The sequence below is a fragment of the Carcharhinus amblyrhynchos genome, chromosome 7 (genome assembly GCF_965287045.1).
Source record: "Carcharhinus amblyrhynchos chromosome 7, sCarAmb.v2.hapA, whole genome shotgun sequence".
Taxonomy (NCBI): Eukaryota; Metazoa; Chordata; class Chondrichthyes; order Carcharhiniformes; family Carcharhinidae; genus Carcharhinus; species Carcharhinus amblyrhynchos.
The window spans coordinates 108,568,585-108,587,074 of NC_137330.1; the positions used below are offsets into that span (position 1 = coordinate 108,568,585).

An 18,490-nucleotide genomic window follows, 5' to 3' on the forward strand; every position below is an offset into this window, starting at 1 on the left:
AAAGCCAGAGTTTAAAATATTGTACCCGCAGTTCATTCTGTCCAGCATGACCGGATCATATTTATGCTGTGCTGCCACTCAGCATGAAGAATAGTTTGATTATCTTGTTGAATCATAAATTGTTAATACTGGAGGCTTTTCAATCTAATTATACCATCTGTGCTGCCACCAGCAGAAGTGGATTGCATTCTATGTCTTTGAGAAGAGGAGACAAAATATGACATAGCCACAGAGAATAAGGTTCATTTTCTCATTAACTGTTTAAAAGTCCAAACATTTTAAGTTAACTTGTTCAAAGTGTGGAATGGGCAAGTCAATCATAAAATCCTTGCAGTGCTAAAGCCTATCGAGTCTGCACCGACTTTTACCCAAGCCCTATTCCTGTAACCCCATATATTTACCCTGCTAATCCCCTGAACCTATATATCTTGTGACATTAAGAGGCAATTTAGCATGGCCAGTCAACCTAACCTGCACATCTCTGGACTGTGGGACGAAACCGGAGCATCTGGAGGACGCACGCAGATGTAGGGAGAGAGGGCAAACTCGACACAGACAATCCTCTGAGGCCAGAATAGAATCTGGGCCCCTGGTCCTGTGGGGCAGCAGTGCTAACCACTGCCACCCAATGTATTTTACATTGCCCACACTGTTTTTCAGTGGGTGCACAGGAAAACATTCAGAGGTACTAGACTGACAACAGGAATGAATAGGTGAGGATAGGTATGCTAGCTTGGCCTTGAGTCTTCTGGCATGTAGAAGATTGAGAAGTGACTTGATTCAAGTGTATAAGATCTTGAATGGTCTTGGCAAGCCAGATGTGAAAAGGATGTTTCCACTTGTGAGTCCTGAACTAGGGGGCACCCTTTTAAAATTAGGGGTTGCCCTTTTAGGAGAATTTTGAGGAGAATTTTTTTTTTGAAGCTTGTGCGGCTTTGGAACTCTCTGAAGTGATAGAAGGGGCCATCAGCACTATGAAGTGGCACTTACTCGGCAATAACTTGCTCACGGATGCTCAGTTTTGGTTCTGCCAGGGCCACTGCACTGCTGACCTCATTTTTACAGCCATGTTAATGGACAAAACAGCTGAACTCTGGATGTGAGGTGGGAGTGACTGCCCTTAACACCAAGGCAGCATTTGACTGAGTATGGCATCAAGAAGTCCTGGCAAAATTACGATGGGAATCTGAGAGAGAACTCTCCACTGCAGGAGTTCCTCAGGACGGTTTCCTAGGCTCAACCATCTTCAACTGTTTCATCAATGACCTTCCTCCCATCATAAGGAATGTTTGGTGATGGCTGCAAAATGTTCAGCACCATTCATAACTCCTCAGATGCTGAAGCATATCCGAATGCAGCAAGACCTGGACAATGTCCTGGGTGGGCTAACAATTGGCAGGTAACATTGACGCCAAGCAATGACTATCTCCAACAAGAAAAAATTTAACCCCTTGACATTCAACAGCATTACCATTGCTCAATCCCCTACTATCAACATCCTGGGTGCTACCATTGACCAGAAACTGAACTGCACCAGCCATATAAATACTACAAGAGCGGGTCAGAGGCTAGGAATCCTGCAGCGAGTAACTAGCCTCCTGACTTCAGATGCAAATCAGGAGTGTGATGGAATACTCCCCACTTACTTGGATGAGTGCAGCCCGAACAACACTTCAAGAAGTTTGGCACTATCCAGGATGAAGCAGCCTGCTTGTTCCTTCCCCTTCCATAAACATTCGTTCCTTCCACTGTTGAACAGTGGCAGCAGTGAGTGCCGTCTACAAGGTATACAGCAGGAACCCATCAAGTTTCCTTCGCAGCACCTTCCAAACGCATGACCTCTACCATCTAGAAGGCCAAGAATAGCAGATGCCTGGGAACAACACCACCTCCAAGCCACTCACCATCCTGACTTGAAAATATATTGCTTTTCCTTCACTGTCGCTGGGTCAAAATTCTGGAATTTCCTCCATAACAGCACTGTGAGTATACTTACATCTCTGGGACTTCAGCCATTCAGGAAGACAGCTCACCACCACCTTCTCATTGGCAACCAGGGATGAACAATAAACTCTGGCTGTCCAAGTGATGCCCACAACCTGTAAATGAATTTTTAACAAAAAGTAATTTTAAAAACTATCATGAGGCAATTTAGCCAGATGCTTTCAGTATTCTATTTCCAGTCCCATTGAACTGTCCTGAGAAATTGGCTCTTTTTAATGGAAACTTAATTTCACACAATTTAATAACTTGTCCAATCTGGATCCATTCCATTGCAAATTTTCCATAATTAAGCTTTGATGATTGAATTATCTGTTGTTTGACATGGTTGCGAGCAACATGTGACAGGAAAAATATAAAATCTTCAAAATAACCTCTGCATTCTCTTCAGTCACTGCTATGCAAGTAGAAAAACGGAGGGTGTATTCACTTGCAAGGTTAAAAGAAATCCTAGAATTATTTGCAATTTGTTTTGCTGTGTATATATTTAAAGTGCACACTTAACCATGTTGTCAGTCAAACGGCATCACTTGAATTTATATCCCTGCACGGTTCTGACATGTGCTTGCTTTTGGCCATTCTGGGAATGTGAAAAACAGGTAGTACAATTTTCAAGCTGCAGTGCATGTTGTTCTCGTGCCTAGCAACAGGAACTCCTTCCATAAATGAGTTCAGTGAACCAAAGTGTGAATTTATGTACACCCCAGTTTAATCACATTCCTAAGATATGCCTTGGACTGTTTTACAAGCCACCGTATAAATGCAAGTTGTTGTAAATCAAACCAAGATACCCTTATTGCAGTGAGTGCATTGGAGACGGCACCTGCTCATATCCTTCCTGACAAAAATGTAATCGCTCCAGACCAAATGGCTTAGGCTATAATCCGTGAGCCAGGTTTATTAAAAGCTTAAAATTAAATAGCAAAAGATCTGCCCTGAAAATTAAACTAGGTTACAACATTATCACTTGGAACTCCTCAATCTACAAAATGTTGAAACAGCTGCTGCAATAACTCTTCTAACAATATTGAACCTGGCACAGCATCCACAGCACAAGACTTGGGAAGCATGAAGTTTGCCCTGGGGCCTTCAGATGCTCAGCACCTGATGGACTGAAATACATTAGGACAGGAAGAGCTGCTAAGATGGCTAAAAGCTGTCAAGTATTTCTCGATTTGAATCAATGCTGGATAAAATGCCAATCACAACAAGGCTGTTTCCCCTGCACACGTCCTTTGGTGGGTTGGTAATTATCTGCTGCCTCTTCTTGTTACACTTACAAGCAACTTCTTAAACATTGACAATGTCCTGTCCTGACCAATGAAAAGAAACTCCAATCATTGGTCGATATTTTCATGTTTTGATATGTGACTTCTCCAAACTTGAATCATAGAATCCCTAGAGTGCAGAAAAGGCCATTCAGCCCATCGAGTCTGCACTGACTGACAGAGCATCTTACCCAGACCTGTAACCCCACACATTTCTCATGGCTGATCCATCTAACCTACACATCTTGGGACAGTAAGGGGCAACTTACCATGGCCAATCCATTCAACGCACAAGTCCCTGGATTGTGGGAGGAAACTGGAGTACCTGGAAGCAACCCAGACACCAGGAGAAAATGCAAACTTCTCGTAGAATCTCTGCACTGCAGATGGAAGCCATTGGGTCCATTGACTGTCACCACCCTCTGGGTAAAAATGTTTTTCCTCAAATCCCTCCCCCCCCCCCCCAAACCCCTCGCCCCTCATTTTTGTCCCCTCATAATTCAGCCTTCAACTAAGGGGAATAGCTGCTCCTTACCCACCCTGACCATGCCCCTGAGAATTCTCTGTACCGATCACAATCTCACCAAGGCCCTATTCCTGTTACCCCACATAAAAACTAGCCTCTCTGACATTTGAGGGGCAACTTAACGTGGACAATCAACCTAAGACGTGTGTTAGGTTGACTGGCCATGCTGAAATGACCCTTAGTGTTAAGAGGACTAGCAAGGTAAATAAGTGTGCCTATAGAGATGGGGACTGGGTGGGATTGTGGTCAGTGCAGACTCGATGGGCCAAATGGCCTCCTTCTGCACTGTAGGGCTTCTTTCTGTTTCTAACCTAACTTGCACTTCTCCACAAAATCATCCAAGGCAGCAATCAAACCTGGGTCCCTGGAGCTGTGAGGCAGCAGTGTCGGGCACTGTGCCACTGTGCTGCCACACTCTTTAGTGTATGTCAGAATCTGCCAAGCGTGATGATTTGTCAGAAAAGGGCCGGTTGCTAATTTGTCACCCCAGGATGTTTTGAAAAATGAGTTGCAAAGACTGCTGTTTGCTTGAATACATGCCCATTAAGGAAGGAAATCTGCTATATTTACTTGGTCTGGCCTACATGGATAGAGCAGGGGCAGGAATGGATGCTGCAGGTCCCGGGGTTTAAATGTTTTAGTCGAAGTAGAGAAGGAGGTAGAAGGGGGGGAGGGGTAGCATTATTGGTCAGGGATTGTATTACAGTGTCAGAGAGGAGGTTTGATGAGGACTTGTCTGTTGAGGTAGTATGGGCAGAGATTAGAAATAGGAGAGGAGAGGTCACCCTGTTGGGAGTCTTTTATAGACCTAAAAGTTCTAGAGAGGTTGAGGAAAGGATTGCGGAGACGATCCTGGTTAGGAGTGAAAGTAATAGGGTAATTGTTATGGGGGATTTTAACTTTACTAATATTGATTGGAATTGTTATAGCTCTAGCTCGTTAGAGGGGTCAGTTTTTGTGCAAAGTGTGCAGGAAGGTTTTTTGACTCAGTATGTAGATAGGCCAACTAGAGGTGAGGCTATATTGGATTTGGTGCTGGGAAATGAGCCAGATCAGGTGTTGGATTTGGAAGTTGGTGTGCATTTTGGTGATAGTGACCACAATTCGGTTACGTTCATCTTAGTGATGGAAAGGGATAGGCATGAACCTCGGGCCAGTGGTTTTAGCTGGGGGAAGGGTAATTATGAGGCTATTAGGAGAGAATTAGGAAACATAGGTTGGACTAGGAGATTACAGGGATTGGGAACGTCCGAAATGTGGAGTTTTTTCAAGGAGCAGCTACTGCGAGTCTGTGATAGGTATGTCCCTGTCAGGCAAGGTGGAATTGGTAAGGCTAGGGAACCGTGGTGCACCAAAAAAGTTGATTCGTTGGTTAAAAAGAAAAAGGAGGCTTATGTTCGGATGAGACGTGAGCACTCGGATAGTGCACTAGAGAGCTTTAGATTGGCTAGGAGGGAGTTGAAGAGCGAGCTAAGAAGGGCTAAAAGAGGACATGAGAAGACTTTGGCTGATAGGGTTAAGGAGAATCCTAAGGCGTTCTATAGGTATGTCAAGAACAGAAGGTTGGTTAGGGCCAGTTATAGACGGAAGAGGGAAGTTATGTGTGGAACCGGAGGAGATTGGTGAAGCATTGAACCAATATTTCTCTTCGGTGTTCACGCAGGGGGACATGGATATAGCTGAGGAGGACACTGGGTTGCAGGGGAGTAGAATTGACAGCGTTACAGTTGATAAGGAGGATGTGCTGGATATTCTGGAGGGTCTGAAAATAGATAAGTCCCCTGGTCCGGATGGGATTTACCCCAGGATTCTCTGGGAGGCTAGAGAAGTGATTGCAGAGCCTCTGGCTCTGATCTTCAGGTCGTCGTTGGCCTCTGGTATAGTACCAGATGATTGGAGGTTAGCGAATGTTGCCCCATTGTTTAAGAAGGGGAACAGAGACTTCCCCGGGAATTATAGACCGGTGAGTCTCACTTCTGTTGTGGGCAAGGTTTTGGAAAAAATTATTAGGGATAGGATTTATAGTTATTTGGAGAGTAATGAGTTGATTGGAGATAGTCAGCATGGTTTTGTGGCGGGTAGGTCGTGCCTTACTAACCTTATTGAGTTTTTTGAGAAAGTGACCAAAGAGGTGGATGGGGGTAAGGCAGTGGACGTGGTGTATATGGATTTTAGTAAGGCGTTTGATAAGGTTCACCATGGTAGGCTTCTGCACAAAATGCAGATGTATGGGATTGGGGGTGATCTAAGGAACTGGATTAGGAATTGGCTAGCGGATAGGAGACAGAGGGTAGTGGTTGACGGTAAATATTCATCATGGAGTTCGGTTACAAGTGGTGTGCCTCAGGGATCTGTGTTGGGGCCACTGCTGTTTGTGATTTTTATTAATGATCTGGATGAGGGTATAGTTGGGTGGATCAGTAAATTTGCTGATGACACCAAAGTCGGAGGTGTGGTAGATAGTGAGGAAGGGTGTCATAGTTTGCAGGAAGACTTAGACAGGTTGCAGAGCTGGGCCGAGAGGTGGCGGATGGAGTTTAATGCAGAGAAATGTGAGGTAATTCACTTTGGTAGGAATAACAGATGTGTTGAGTATAGGGCTAACGGGAAGACTTTGAATAGTGTGGATGAGCAGAGGGATCTAGGTGTATGTGTACATAGATCCCTGAAAGTTGGGAATCAAGTAGATAAGGTTGTTAAGAAGGCATACAGTGTCTTGGCGTTTATTGGTAGGGGGATTGAATTTAGGAGTCGTAGCGTTATGTTGCAACTGTACACAACTCTGGTGCGGCCGCACTTGGAGTATTGTGTGCAGTTCTGGTCCCCACATTACAGGAAGGATGTGGAGGCTTTGGAGAGGGTGCAGAGGAGGTTTACCAGGATGTTGCCTGGTATGGAGGGGAGATCCTATGAGGAGAGGCTGAGGGATTTGGGGTTGTTTTCGCTGGAAAGAAGGCGGCTAAGAGGGGATCTTATTGAAACATATAAGATGATTAGAGGTTTAGATAGGGTGGATAGTGATAGCCTTTTTCCTCTGATGGAAAAATCTAGCACGAGGGGGCATGGCTTTAAACTAAGGGGGGGTAGTTATAGGACAGATGTCAGGGGTAGGTTCTTTACCCAGAGGGTGGTGAGGGATTGGAATGCCCTGCCTGCTGCAGTTGTAAATGCGCCTAGTTTGGGGGCGTTTAAGAGGTCTGTGGACAGGTTTATGGACGAAAAGGGATTGGTTTAGGTTAGTGGGTCATTGTTGTTGTTGTTTTTTTTTTTAACTGGTCGGCGCAACATCGTGGGCCGAAGGGCCTGTTCTGCGCTGTAATGTTCTATGTTCTATGTTCTACAGATTGGCCTGATGGTTGAGTGTCTGGGGTTATATAGCATCATTGAGGTAATACAAATGCCCTAAAGCACTTGGCAGGAGGGTTAGCAGACAAAATTTGACATGGAGATATATAAGGATATTAAAGGCTAGGTCAAAGAGTTATGTTTTAATGGGGATTTGAATGAGAGACTCGATGAATGCTGTGCTTGCTACAGATAATAAAAGATGGTCGAATGGGCAGATAAATGGCAGATGGAATTTAACCCTGAAAAATGTGAGAGAGATGCAATTTGGAAGGAGTAATTTGACAAGGAAGTGTACCATGGAAGGTCTGACACTGGGAAATTCTGAAGAGCAAAGGGGCCTTGGCGTGTTTGTCCAGAGATCTCTGAAGGCGGAAAGGCAAGTAAATAGGGTAGTGAAAAAGGCATACGGCACATTCGCCTTTATCAATCAGGGTATAGATTACAAAAGCAGAGAGGCCATAATGGAGTTGTATAGAACTTTTGTGAGGCCACAGTTGGAGTGCGGTGTACAGTTCTGGTCGCCACATGTGACCAGAAGGATGTGATTGCACTGGTGAGGGCGCAGAGGAGATTTACCAGGATGCTGCCTGGGATGGAACATTAAGTTATGAAGAGAAGTTGAATAGGCTTGGGTTGTTTTTTGTTGAAGCAGAGAAGACTGAGGGACGACCTGATTGAGGTGTTCAAGATTGAGGGGCACAGACAGGATGGATAGGGAGCAGCTGTTCCCCTTAGTTGAAGGGTCAGTTATGAGGAGACACAAGTTAAAAGTGAGGAGTGGGAGGTTTAGGGGGATTTGAGGAAAAACCTTTTCACTCAGAGGGTGGTGGTGACAGTCTGGAATGCGCTGCCTAGGAGAGGGTGGAGAGGGGATGCCTCACATCCTTTAAAAAGTACCTGGATGAGTACTTGGCACCCCATAACATTCAAGGCTATTCCATATCAGGATGGTGTATGGCTTGGAGGTGAATGTGCAGGTAGTGGTACTCTTGTGCACCTGCTGCCCTTGCCCTTCCAGGTGGTAGAGATCACGGGTTTGGAAGGCACTATTGAAGTAGTTTCAGTGAATTGCATCTTGTAGATGGTACACGCTGCTGTCACAGTGCATTGGTGGTGGGGGGAAGTGACTGCTGCTGGAGTGTCAGTCCCACGGGCTGCATTGACCTGGTGTTGAGCTTCTCAAGTGTTGTTGGAGCTGCACTTATCCAGGTAAATAAGAGTATTCCATCACACTTCTGACTTGGGCTTTTCAGATGGTAAGCAGGCTTTGGGCAATCAGGTGAGTTATCCAGAATTTCACACCCCTAACCTGCTCAGGTAGCCACAGTATTTCTAGGCTGGCCCAGTTCAGTTTCTGGTCAGTGTTGTCAGTGGGAATTCAGTGATGATATTGCCATTGAATGTCAAGGGCAGATGATTAGATTCTCCCTTGTTGGAGATGGTCATTGCTTGACAATTGTGCATTGTGAGTATTACTCACTAATTATCCACCCAAGATTGAATAGTGTTCAGATCTTGCTGGACAGTGCGTAGTACGGAACGTTGTGCGACTATCAGTGAACACCTTCACGTCTGTGCAACTATCAGTAAACATTCCCATGTCTGACCATTTATGATGGGAGGAAGATCATTGCTGAAGCAGTTGAAGGCTATTGGTCTAGGACAGCACCCTGAAGAACTGTTGCAGCAATATCTTGGGGCTGAGATGAATGACCTCCAATAACTAAACCATTTTCTTTTGGACAAGGCATAACTGCAACTAGTGAGAGTTTTTCCCTTGATTTCCATTGATTTCAGTTTTGCTCTGGCTTCTTGACATCACATTTAGTTAAATGGGTTACTCTCACCTAGCCAAGGTTTTATATAGCTGCAGCATCACTCTTTTATGTCCATGTTTAGACCAAGGCTGGAAGTGGTTTGAAGCTGAGTCACCCTGGTGGAACCCAAACTGACCGTCAATGAGCAGCTTATTGTTGAGTAAGTGCCATTTGACAGCAATATTAACGACACCTTCCACCACTTTGATGATTGAGAATAGGTAGATGTGTCAGTAATTATCCGCGTTGAAGTCAATCTGCCACTTCTCCGCCCAGTCTTGCATCCTATCTATGTCTCGCTGCAACTTCTGACATTCCATCAGACTATCCACAACACCACCAACCTTTGTGTCGTCGGCAAACTTACTAACCCATCCCTCCACTTCCTCATCCAGGTCGTTTATGAAAATGACAAACAGCAAGGGTCCTAGAACAGATCCCTGGGGCACTCCACTGGTGACCAACCTCCATGCAGAAAAAGACCCATCCACAACCACTCTCTGCCTTCTGCAGGCCAGCCAGTTCTGGATCCACAAGGCAACAGCCCCTTGGATCCCATGCCCTCTCACCTTTTCAAGAAGTCTTGCATGGGGGACCTTATCAAACGCCTTGCTGAAGTAAACCCGGGTCCTTGGTGCTGTGAGGCAGCAGTGATAACCACTGCGTCACCGTGCCACCTTCATCCTTAATATCAGATACATCACATCCTTTCTGCCTGTGCCATCCCTAATTCTTTGCCCCTAACCTTCTGACCTGCAATAAAATTAGCACCTTTCATTGCAACTGTATTTCTTTAAATCCCCATCCCATACCAGTCCTTTCTATCTCATTACTCTATCACATCCTCCAGTGCTAATTTGACCACCTCCCCCCCCTCCCCCGCCCCACCTCCACTCCACCATATTTGCCATCAGAAGTCAGGGGTGTCTGTGAACAGATACGTCTTTGAGCCTGTTCCACATGCTTACTGATTTCTCAGCCTACGTTTATCAGAAGAAGTTGAAGTAACTGCCCTCTGTGGGGGTGGAGGGAGATGGAAAGGGGCAGGAAAAATCAAATGTAAGAGTTTGTTCTGCTCTGTGTACATGGTACCATAGTATTGCAGCAAAATATTACAATATCGGTTTAGCCAACTATCAATCCAAATTTTGTTGGATCAGCATCTGACCAATTAAAACCATTTGACAGATTAAAAGTTGTATTTTTTAAAATTAATTTTTATCTGATATGGGCATTGTTGGCTAGGCCTGCATTTATTGCCCGTCCCTAGTTGCTCTTCAGAAGGTGGTGGTAAGCTGCCTTCTTGGATCACTGCAGTCTCCGTGGTAAATTATTATACATGGACAAGCCATCCAGCTCTTCATGATTTTATAGATCTCTATCAGGTCACCTCTATAAGAGTACAGTTGGTTACTTTTAGAGCTCTCAGGAAATAAAACCATTTTGTGTAATATGATGCTGAGTATTTTATGATGAGTATTTCTGCTTTGGCAATAAAAAAAGTATGATGCTACTCAAAAGCTCCATTCACTTTATTTCCCTTGATGCCCAACACAACAAAACGAGGTGAAGCTCTGTTGGATTAAAGGCATTGACAAATTCACCCACTCCAAGTTGAATGGTCTGTCATTATCCTTTCACCTGTTGGAGCAGAGTTGGGGTTATTTTAAGTCCAAAGGCCTGTAGTGCTTGCAGCACTGTTTTGCATGTGAGATTGCTGCATATCAATATGGGCATCAAACAACACATTAGAACTTTGACAAAGATCTGACGGCAGAACTTTACCTGTAAGATTGTAATCTCGAGCTTCCGGCAGTCAAGTGTGCTGACATTTATGACTTTGCTCACCAAGGAAAATGTTTTTACTTTCCGCAGTGACAGCGGATGAATTATGGCGGGGTGTAATGGCAGAATTTGGTGCTGGGGCACGAAAGGGCCGAGGCAAACGAACTAAGAGGAAGATAAAGAAAGATTTGAACCGGGGACAGATGATCGGGGAAGGTAAGCGACTGCACCCTTTCACTTTGGCAGCAGAGTGCAGTGGCAAGCCTTTGCAACCTGTGATAATCATGGATGCAAATCCACATTTGGGACCCATTGGCACAGAGCACTGATGTACCAATGTACAATTTAAGCAAGTGGTTTTGAGCCTTTGCCTTAAATGTTTCTTGCAAAGTCCCATCCACCACCACCACCACTCTCCTCCGCCTGGCTGAACTCGTTTTCTATCTCAAGAACTTCTCCTTTAGCTCATCCATCTTTCTCCAAATCAAAGGCGTAGAACTAGGTACCCGCATGGGTCCTAGCTAGGCTTGTCTTTTTATGGGATGTGTGGAACATTCCTCGTTCCAGGCCTACCCGGGTCCCATGCCAGAACTGCTTTACTGGTACATCGATGTTTTGGTGTCACTTCGTGCTCTTGTTCAGACCTCCAAAATTATCAACTTCGCTTCCAGTTTCCAGCCTCCATCACCTTCACCTGGCCCAGCTGAGACACTTCCTTTTTCTTGACCCTTCTGTCTCCAGTTCCAGTGATAGACTATCTATTAATACCATTACAAGCCCACTGACTCCCACAGCTATCTGGACTACAGCCCTTTCACACCCTCCATCCTGTAAGGACTCCAGCTCCTTCGCCTCTAGTGCATTTGTTCCAATGATGCCGCTTTCCAAAGTATGTTCCTTTTTCCTCAACCGTGGATTCCCATCTACAGTTGTAGACATGGCCCTCGTCAACGTGTGGTCCATCTCCCATGCCATGATCCTCACCCCCTCTCCTTCCTCCCAGAACAAGGATAGAGTCCCTCTTGTTCCCATATTTCACCCTACCAGCCTCTGCATGCAAAGCATAATTCTCCACCGTTTTCACCAACTCCAGCGTGACGCCACCACCAAACACATCTTCCCTTCACTCCCTCTGTCTGCATTCCGCAGAGACGATTCCCTCCGGGATAACCTTGTCCACTCCTCCACTATAATCAACACCTCTCCCATCACCCATGGCACCTTCCTAGGCAATCACAGAAGATGTATCACCTGTCCCTTTATGTGTTCTATGCTTACCATCCAAGGTTCCTCTAAACTACTGCTCATTCCAGGTTAAGAAGTGTTTCACTTGCACCTCTTTCAATTTGGTCCTATTGCATTCGCTGCTTCCAATGTGCTCTCCTCTATACCGGAGAAACCAAGCATAGACTGGGTGATCGCTTTGCGCTCAGACTGAAGGTGCGCAGCAATCAGGACCCTGACCTTCTGGTTGCTTGCCATTTTAACACCCGACCCTGTTCCCATGCCCACATATCTGTCCTTGGATTGCTGCATTGTTCCAGTGAAGCTCAATGCAAACTGGGCAAACAACGTCTCATCTTCCAGCTGGGCACTTCACAGCCTTCTGGTCTCAACATCGAATTCAACAACTTCAGATGATTAGCTCTACCCCACCTTGACCTCTTTGTTTTCATTTTATTTAATTTTTTGCTATTCTCTACCTTTTTTGTTTCTTTTTTTCCCTTTACCTTTCTTCTCCTTCACCCCACTTTATCCCCCTTTTTCCTTTAACTTCTCTCCCCCTTTGCTTCCCTTCTCCCCCGCATTCTAAATTTTACCCCTCTCACCCATTTTGCCAACCTTCCCCCCCCCCCCCCCCCCACCACCCCGCTTCATCTGTCCCAGCTTACCCTCTTATTTCAGCTTCTCTGCCGTTTAGCCATTCACATCCTTTATTCTCTCTATGGGCTGCCATTAACAGCCTTTTCCCCTGTGGTTTCTGTGGTTATGACTCATCATTCATTCCCTCATCCTGCAGTATAAATATCTCCCGCTTTCTGTGCCTTTTAGCATTGACAAAGGGTCATCTGGACTCAAAACGTCAGCTCTTTTCTCTCCCTACAGATACTGCCAGACCTGCTGAGATTATCCAGCATTTTCTCTTTTCGTTGCTGCTAATTGCTGATGAATAATAGTTGCACAGATAAATTTAGAAGGGCATTGACAAATCTGTGTTTAGCATCTGGTGGTTGTAGAGTGCCCTCGTAGAATGGCTAGTGTTAAATAAAATAACATCTCTACATTATTTCAACGAGCAATCCATTCTGTGCAAAACATGAGTGAGGTATAGAAAGTAAAACCGAGGCAATGGAAGACTAGATAATTGGTCATTTGTGAAAGTGAAGGAAGAGCAGGTGTGAGAGAAGTGGAATCGTGTAGTACTGACAGTTTTGCAATTTGCATGATTTGTACTCCATCGAAAGAATGTAATTTCCAGAGGGAATGTAGTGCGAAAGTACGTGTCTTGAAGTTCCTTTGTTCATACTGTTCCTGTTGATCTATCGACGTTATTAACCTTGGCTGAATGCAGTGTTTTTTCCTTTCCTCCCAAGGACGAGCTGGGTTCCTGTGGCCAGGTTTAAATGCTCCTGTTGTGAAGAGTGGAACCATTCAATCCATCGGGAAGCGTGACCAAACCCAGCAGGAGGCGTTGCAGGCTGAAGCCCTCAGGCAACGAGAGGAATGGGATAGGAAGAGGAAAATGAAACTGAAAAGAGAAAGAGGCTGGACTGGTAACTCCTGGGGTGGCATCAGCATTGGCCCCCCTGACCCTGGTCCGAATGGAGGTAAGAGAAAAATTATCAGGGCTAAACACCTGTGTAAATAGGAAAGGTGATAGGCAGCACAGTGGTTAGCGTTGCTGCCTTCACAACGCCAGGGACTAGGGTTCAATTCTGGCCTTGGGTGGCTGTCTGTGTGGAGTCTGCACATTCTCCCTGTGTCTGCGTGGGTTTCCTCAGAGTGCTCCGGTTTCCTTCCACAGTCCAAAGATGTGTAGATTAGGTTGATTGGCGAGCTAAATTGCCCCTGGTGTCAGGGGATTAGTAGGGTTAATATGTGGGGTTATAGGAATAGGGCCGAGGTAGGATTGTGATCGGTGCAGACTCAATGGGCCAAATGGCCTGCTTCTGCACAGTAGGGATTCTATGATCTGCACCTCGACTGAACCCATTCTGCCAACACAGAGCACTTTGGTTTAATAAATTGCCGGATCTGGCATTGGGGCCAGAATGTTAAAGTCCCTCCAGAGTAAATGGAGTTTTTGATGACTCTGTTGTGCCCACTGGAAAATCCTGGCTATGGTTCTTACTGGTGGGGCTGGGATTTCATTTCTAGCGATTTGGCTCAGAGTACAATAATCTACAGCTGCCAAGCTAATTCCAGTAAAATGCTGTAGAGAATAGATATTGCTTGGTTTTGACTGCAGTGATGGACACCTACCATGTTAGGTAGTTGGGCCCAATACAAGATGATGCATTTATGACTGTGAGAATTGAAGTGACTGATTAAGCTGCTACTTTGCTGAATCAACAAGACATGGACAGCCTGGTCTAATAAAATGTGCATGCCGATATCTGCAGCGAAGTAATGTTTTCTAGAACCTTCAGCTGCTTCCCTATAACTTACATTGGGAAACAGGTAACACAGTGGTTAGCACTACTGCTTTACAGTGCCAGGGACCTCGGGTTACTGTATAGAGTTTGTACATTCTTTCTGTGTCTGCATGGGTTTCCTCCCACAGTCCAAAGATATGTGGGTTAGGTGTATTGGCCGTGCCAAATTGTCCTTTTAGTGTCAGAGGGATTAGCAGGGTTAATATGTGGGGTCCCGCGAATAGGGCCTGGGTGGGATTGTCGTCAGTGCAGGCTCAATGAGTCAAAAGATCTCCTTTTGTACTGTAGGCAGTCTTTGATTTTATAAAACAATTGTTTAAAGTTTATTTATTAGTCACAAGTAAGGCTTACATTAACACTGCAATGAAGTTACTGTGAAATTTCCCCTAGTTGCCACACTTCGGTGCCTGTTCAGGTCAATGCACTTAACCAGCAAGTCTTTCAGACAGTGGAAGGAAACCCGTGCAGACACGGGGAGAACATGCAAACTTCTCTGAGACAGTAACCCAGGTCCCTGGCACTGTAAGGCAGCAGTGCTAACCACTGTGCCACCTGCTGAGCCATTTAAAGCTGAAAGGCCTGCTAAGTGTCTCTACTAAGGCCTAAGTTGGCACATTTTGGGTACAGAGGTGGACAGGTGGTGTTGAGATGGCGGCGCGGGCTCGTTGGGCTGAAGGGCCTGTTTCCCGGGCTGATTTTGTTCTTTGTTCATTTTCTGTTGGCCTGTTTTTTGCCCAACCTTCCATTCATTGCTCACTTTAACCTGTTCCTGCATTAAATCTCTGCTTTTGTATTCAATACCTCATCTAATAAAAGAAAACATTCCATGTGCTTTTATGGCTACCTTATCTACCCGTCCTACCTGTGGACATGCACGCAGAGGTCTCCTACTTCCTCAGCCCCTCTCAGTATCTTCCCGTTTAGTAAGTATCTCCTTGCTTTGTTCCATGTCCTCCCTATATTGCATTACTGTACACTTTTCCAATTGAATTGCATTTTTTACTTCTCTGCCCACTCAATCCATGTGTGACACAGTGGTTAGCTCTACTGCCTCACAGTGCCAGGGTCCCAGGTTCAATTCTAGCCTTGGGTCATTGCCTGTGTGGAGTCTACACATTCTCCCTTTGTCTGCATGAGTTTCCTCCAGGTGCTCCAGCTTCCTCCCATAGTCCAAAGGTGTGCGAGTTAGGTTGATTGGCCATGGTAAATTACCCCGGTGTCAGGGGGATAGCAGGGTAAATATGTGGGGTTACGGGCCTGGGTGGGATTGTGTTTGGTACAGTCTCGATGGGCCGAATGGCCTCCTTCTTTACTGTAGGGATTCTGAAAATTCAATCCACTGATATAATTAGGGGTGACACAGTGGTTAGCACTGCTGCCTCACAGCACCTGGGACACGGGTTCAATTCTGGCCTTGGGTGTGATACTCTGTTGGATATGTTGGTGCAGATTTGATAGGCCAAATATCATCCTCCTGCACTGTAGGGATTCTATGATTTTTGGAGTCTACAGCTGTCTTCTTCACTGTCAACTACATGGCTGATATTTGTGTCATTTTCAAATTTCCCAATCATGTCTCCCTCATTTAAGTCTAAGTCATCAATATATATAACAAAGAGCAATGGCCCCATCACTGTGGAACACTACTGAAAACCATTTTCCATTTGCAAAAACAGCCATCAACCATTAGCCTTTGTTTCTATCACTGAGCCAATTTTGGATCTAGCCTCCCCTGTATTGCACATGACCTCACTTCTCTGACCAGTCTGCCATGTGGAACCTAGTAAAATGTCTTACTGAAATCCACGTAGATAACATCCACTTGTACTACCCTTATAACTTCTCCTTGTTACTGCTTCAAAAATGTTTTATTAAGTTAGTAAGACATGGCCTTCCGATAACAGCCATGCCGACTATCCCTGATCAATCCCTAGCTTTCTAAGTGACAGGTTATCCTGTCTCTTGGAATTGTTTCCAATAATTTGCACATCATCAAAGTCAGATGTCCCAGTACTAAGGTGATTGAGTTCTAACAACCACAACCATTTTCATGCAGTCCTTGTCCATAGGCAGCAAGGCTTGGGCTGATAAATGGCAAGTAATGTTCGTACAACACCAGTCCCAGGCAATGACCATCTCAAATGAGAGGACATCTAACTATCTCTCCTTGATATTCAATGGCATTGCCATCGCTGAATCCTCCACTGTCAACATCCTGGAGAGTTACCTTTGACCAAAAACTGAACTGAACGAACCATGCGGCTAAAAGAGCAGTTAAGAGTCTGGCATTTCTGTGGAATGTAACTCATTTCCTGGCTCCTAAAACATGTGCGCCATCTGCAAAGGCACAATTCAGCAGTTTGATGATTTACTCTCCACTTTCCTGGATAAATGCAGTTCCTGTAACTCTCAAAGCTTGACAGCATCCAGGACAAAGCAGCGCACTGACTGGCACCCCGTCCACAATAAACATTCCCTCCTACCGCTGACATACACTGGCAGCTGTGTGCACTAGTGCTCTATCTACAAGATGCACTGCAGCACCTCACCAAGGGTCCTCCCAAACCCATGCCCCATACCAGCTGAAGGACAAGGGCAGCAGATGTTTGGGAGCACCACAACCTGCAAATTCCCCTCCAGATGAAACCCCATCCTGATTTGAGATTATGTCGCCGTTCCTTCACTGTCAAAATTCTGGAACTCCCTTCCTAATAATACTGTGGGTATTCCACACCAGATGGGCTGCAAGAAGGCTACTCACCACTACCTTCTCAAGGGCAATAAATGCTGGCCTAGCCAGCAGCGTTCACATCCCATGAATGAATGAATTTTTAAAAAACCATAACGAGAGATTAGATGCTATTAACCTCTGTATCCATAACGGTGCACAGATGTCATGTTGGTTCCTAGCTTTGAATAGATTTTATATATTAATTTAAATTTTTATTTATGTTTGTTGTCCTGTGAATGCAGTAATCATAATCGAGCAAAGAACAGTACAGCACAGGAACAGGCCTTTCGGCCCTCCAAGCCTGCGCCAATCATGATGCCTGCCTGAACTAAAACTGTTCGCACTTAGAGTCCTTATCCTTCCAATCCCATCCCATTCATGTGTTTGTCGAGACTTCCCTTAAATGCTGCAATTGTCCCTGCTCCCACGACCTTCCCAGGCAGATAGTCACAACCCTCCGTGTTTCTAAAAAAAAACCAAACTTGCCTTGCAAGTTTTTGGTAATGTCATAATTTCTCCTCAATATCTATGCCTTTCGTCAAGCTTTTGCTCGCCTGTTCTAGTTTTTCCATTTGTTTTTGACTTGGTGTCAAATTTTGTCTGAAGCATGCTCCTTTTAAGGTACCTTTTTTTAGAATATGGGTTCTATATAAATGTATTGCTGTTCTAGTTTCCTTGCAGAGTCAGCATTCTGATTGATATGTAGAGAACCAATTCAGCTGTATAACTGCGCAGCTTGTCAGTATGATATTAATAAAGTTGCTGCAATAGTTCTTTCTCGCTGATGTTCCTAGCAAGTTTAATAAGTAATTATATTTAGCATCTGTGACCACAGCATCGCGATTGCAATAACTGGGGCTCAGCATATCTTATGTTGGATTTCCAGTAATTATAGAACATGGGAGTCTAAATTGATTAATAGCTTAAAAAAGAACCCTAGAATGAGCTTTCTCCTTGATTTTCAGATTTTAATATTATATTGCTTCAGGCATCTCATGCATCATGTCAATCCCAAATATTTAGCCTTGTACAAACTGAGCTTAATTATATGATAATTAAACAAGAAGAAAAGCCCGGGGGAATCATTTTGATACAAAGCGCTCCCCATCTGTATATTTAAAAAAAAAACTCGATTTATTAACAGTTTCTCACCCGTGACTGTTCACCAGAGCTAGGAAATGGTTACTGCATGTGTTGAAAATCCCTACAGTACGGAAGGAGGCCATTTGGCCCATTTGAGTCTGTACTGACCACAATCCCACCCAGGCCCTATTCCCGTAACCTCTCATTTATCTTGCTAATCCCCCTGACACTAGATCAATTTAGCATGACCAATCAAGCTAACCCACACATCTTTA

The 18,490-nt window shown here is 44.9% G+C and overlaps 1 protein-coding gene across 1 annotated transcript in view; it reads left to right on the forward strand.

Annotated features, from left to right (window-relative positions):
* mrps5 (mitochondrial ribosomal protein S5) overlaps positions 1-18,490 on the forward strand; it is a 139,734-nt gene that overhangs the window by 24,870 nt on the left and 96,374 nt on the right. The window contains exons 3-4 of the mRNA XM_080192928.1: positions 10,836-10,961; positions 13,340-13,573. Coding sequence (XP_080049054.1) covers positions 10,836-10,961; positions 13,340-13,573 — 360 coding nt within the window. The remainder of the gene's footprint in view (positions 1-10,835; positions 10,962-13,339; positions 13,574-18,490) is intronic.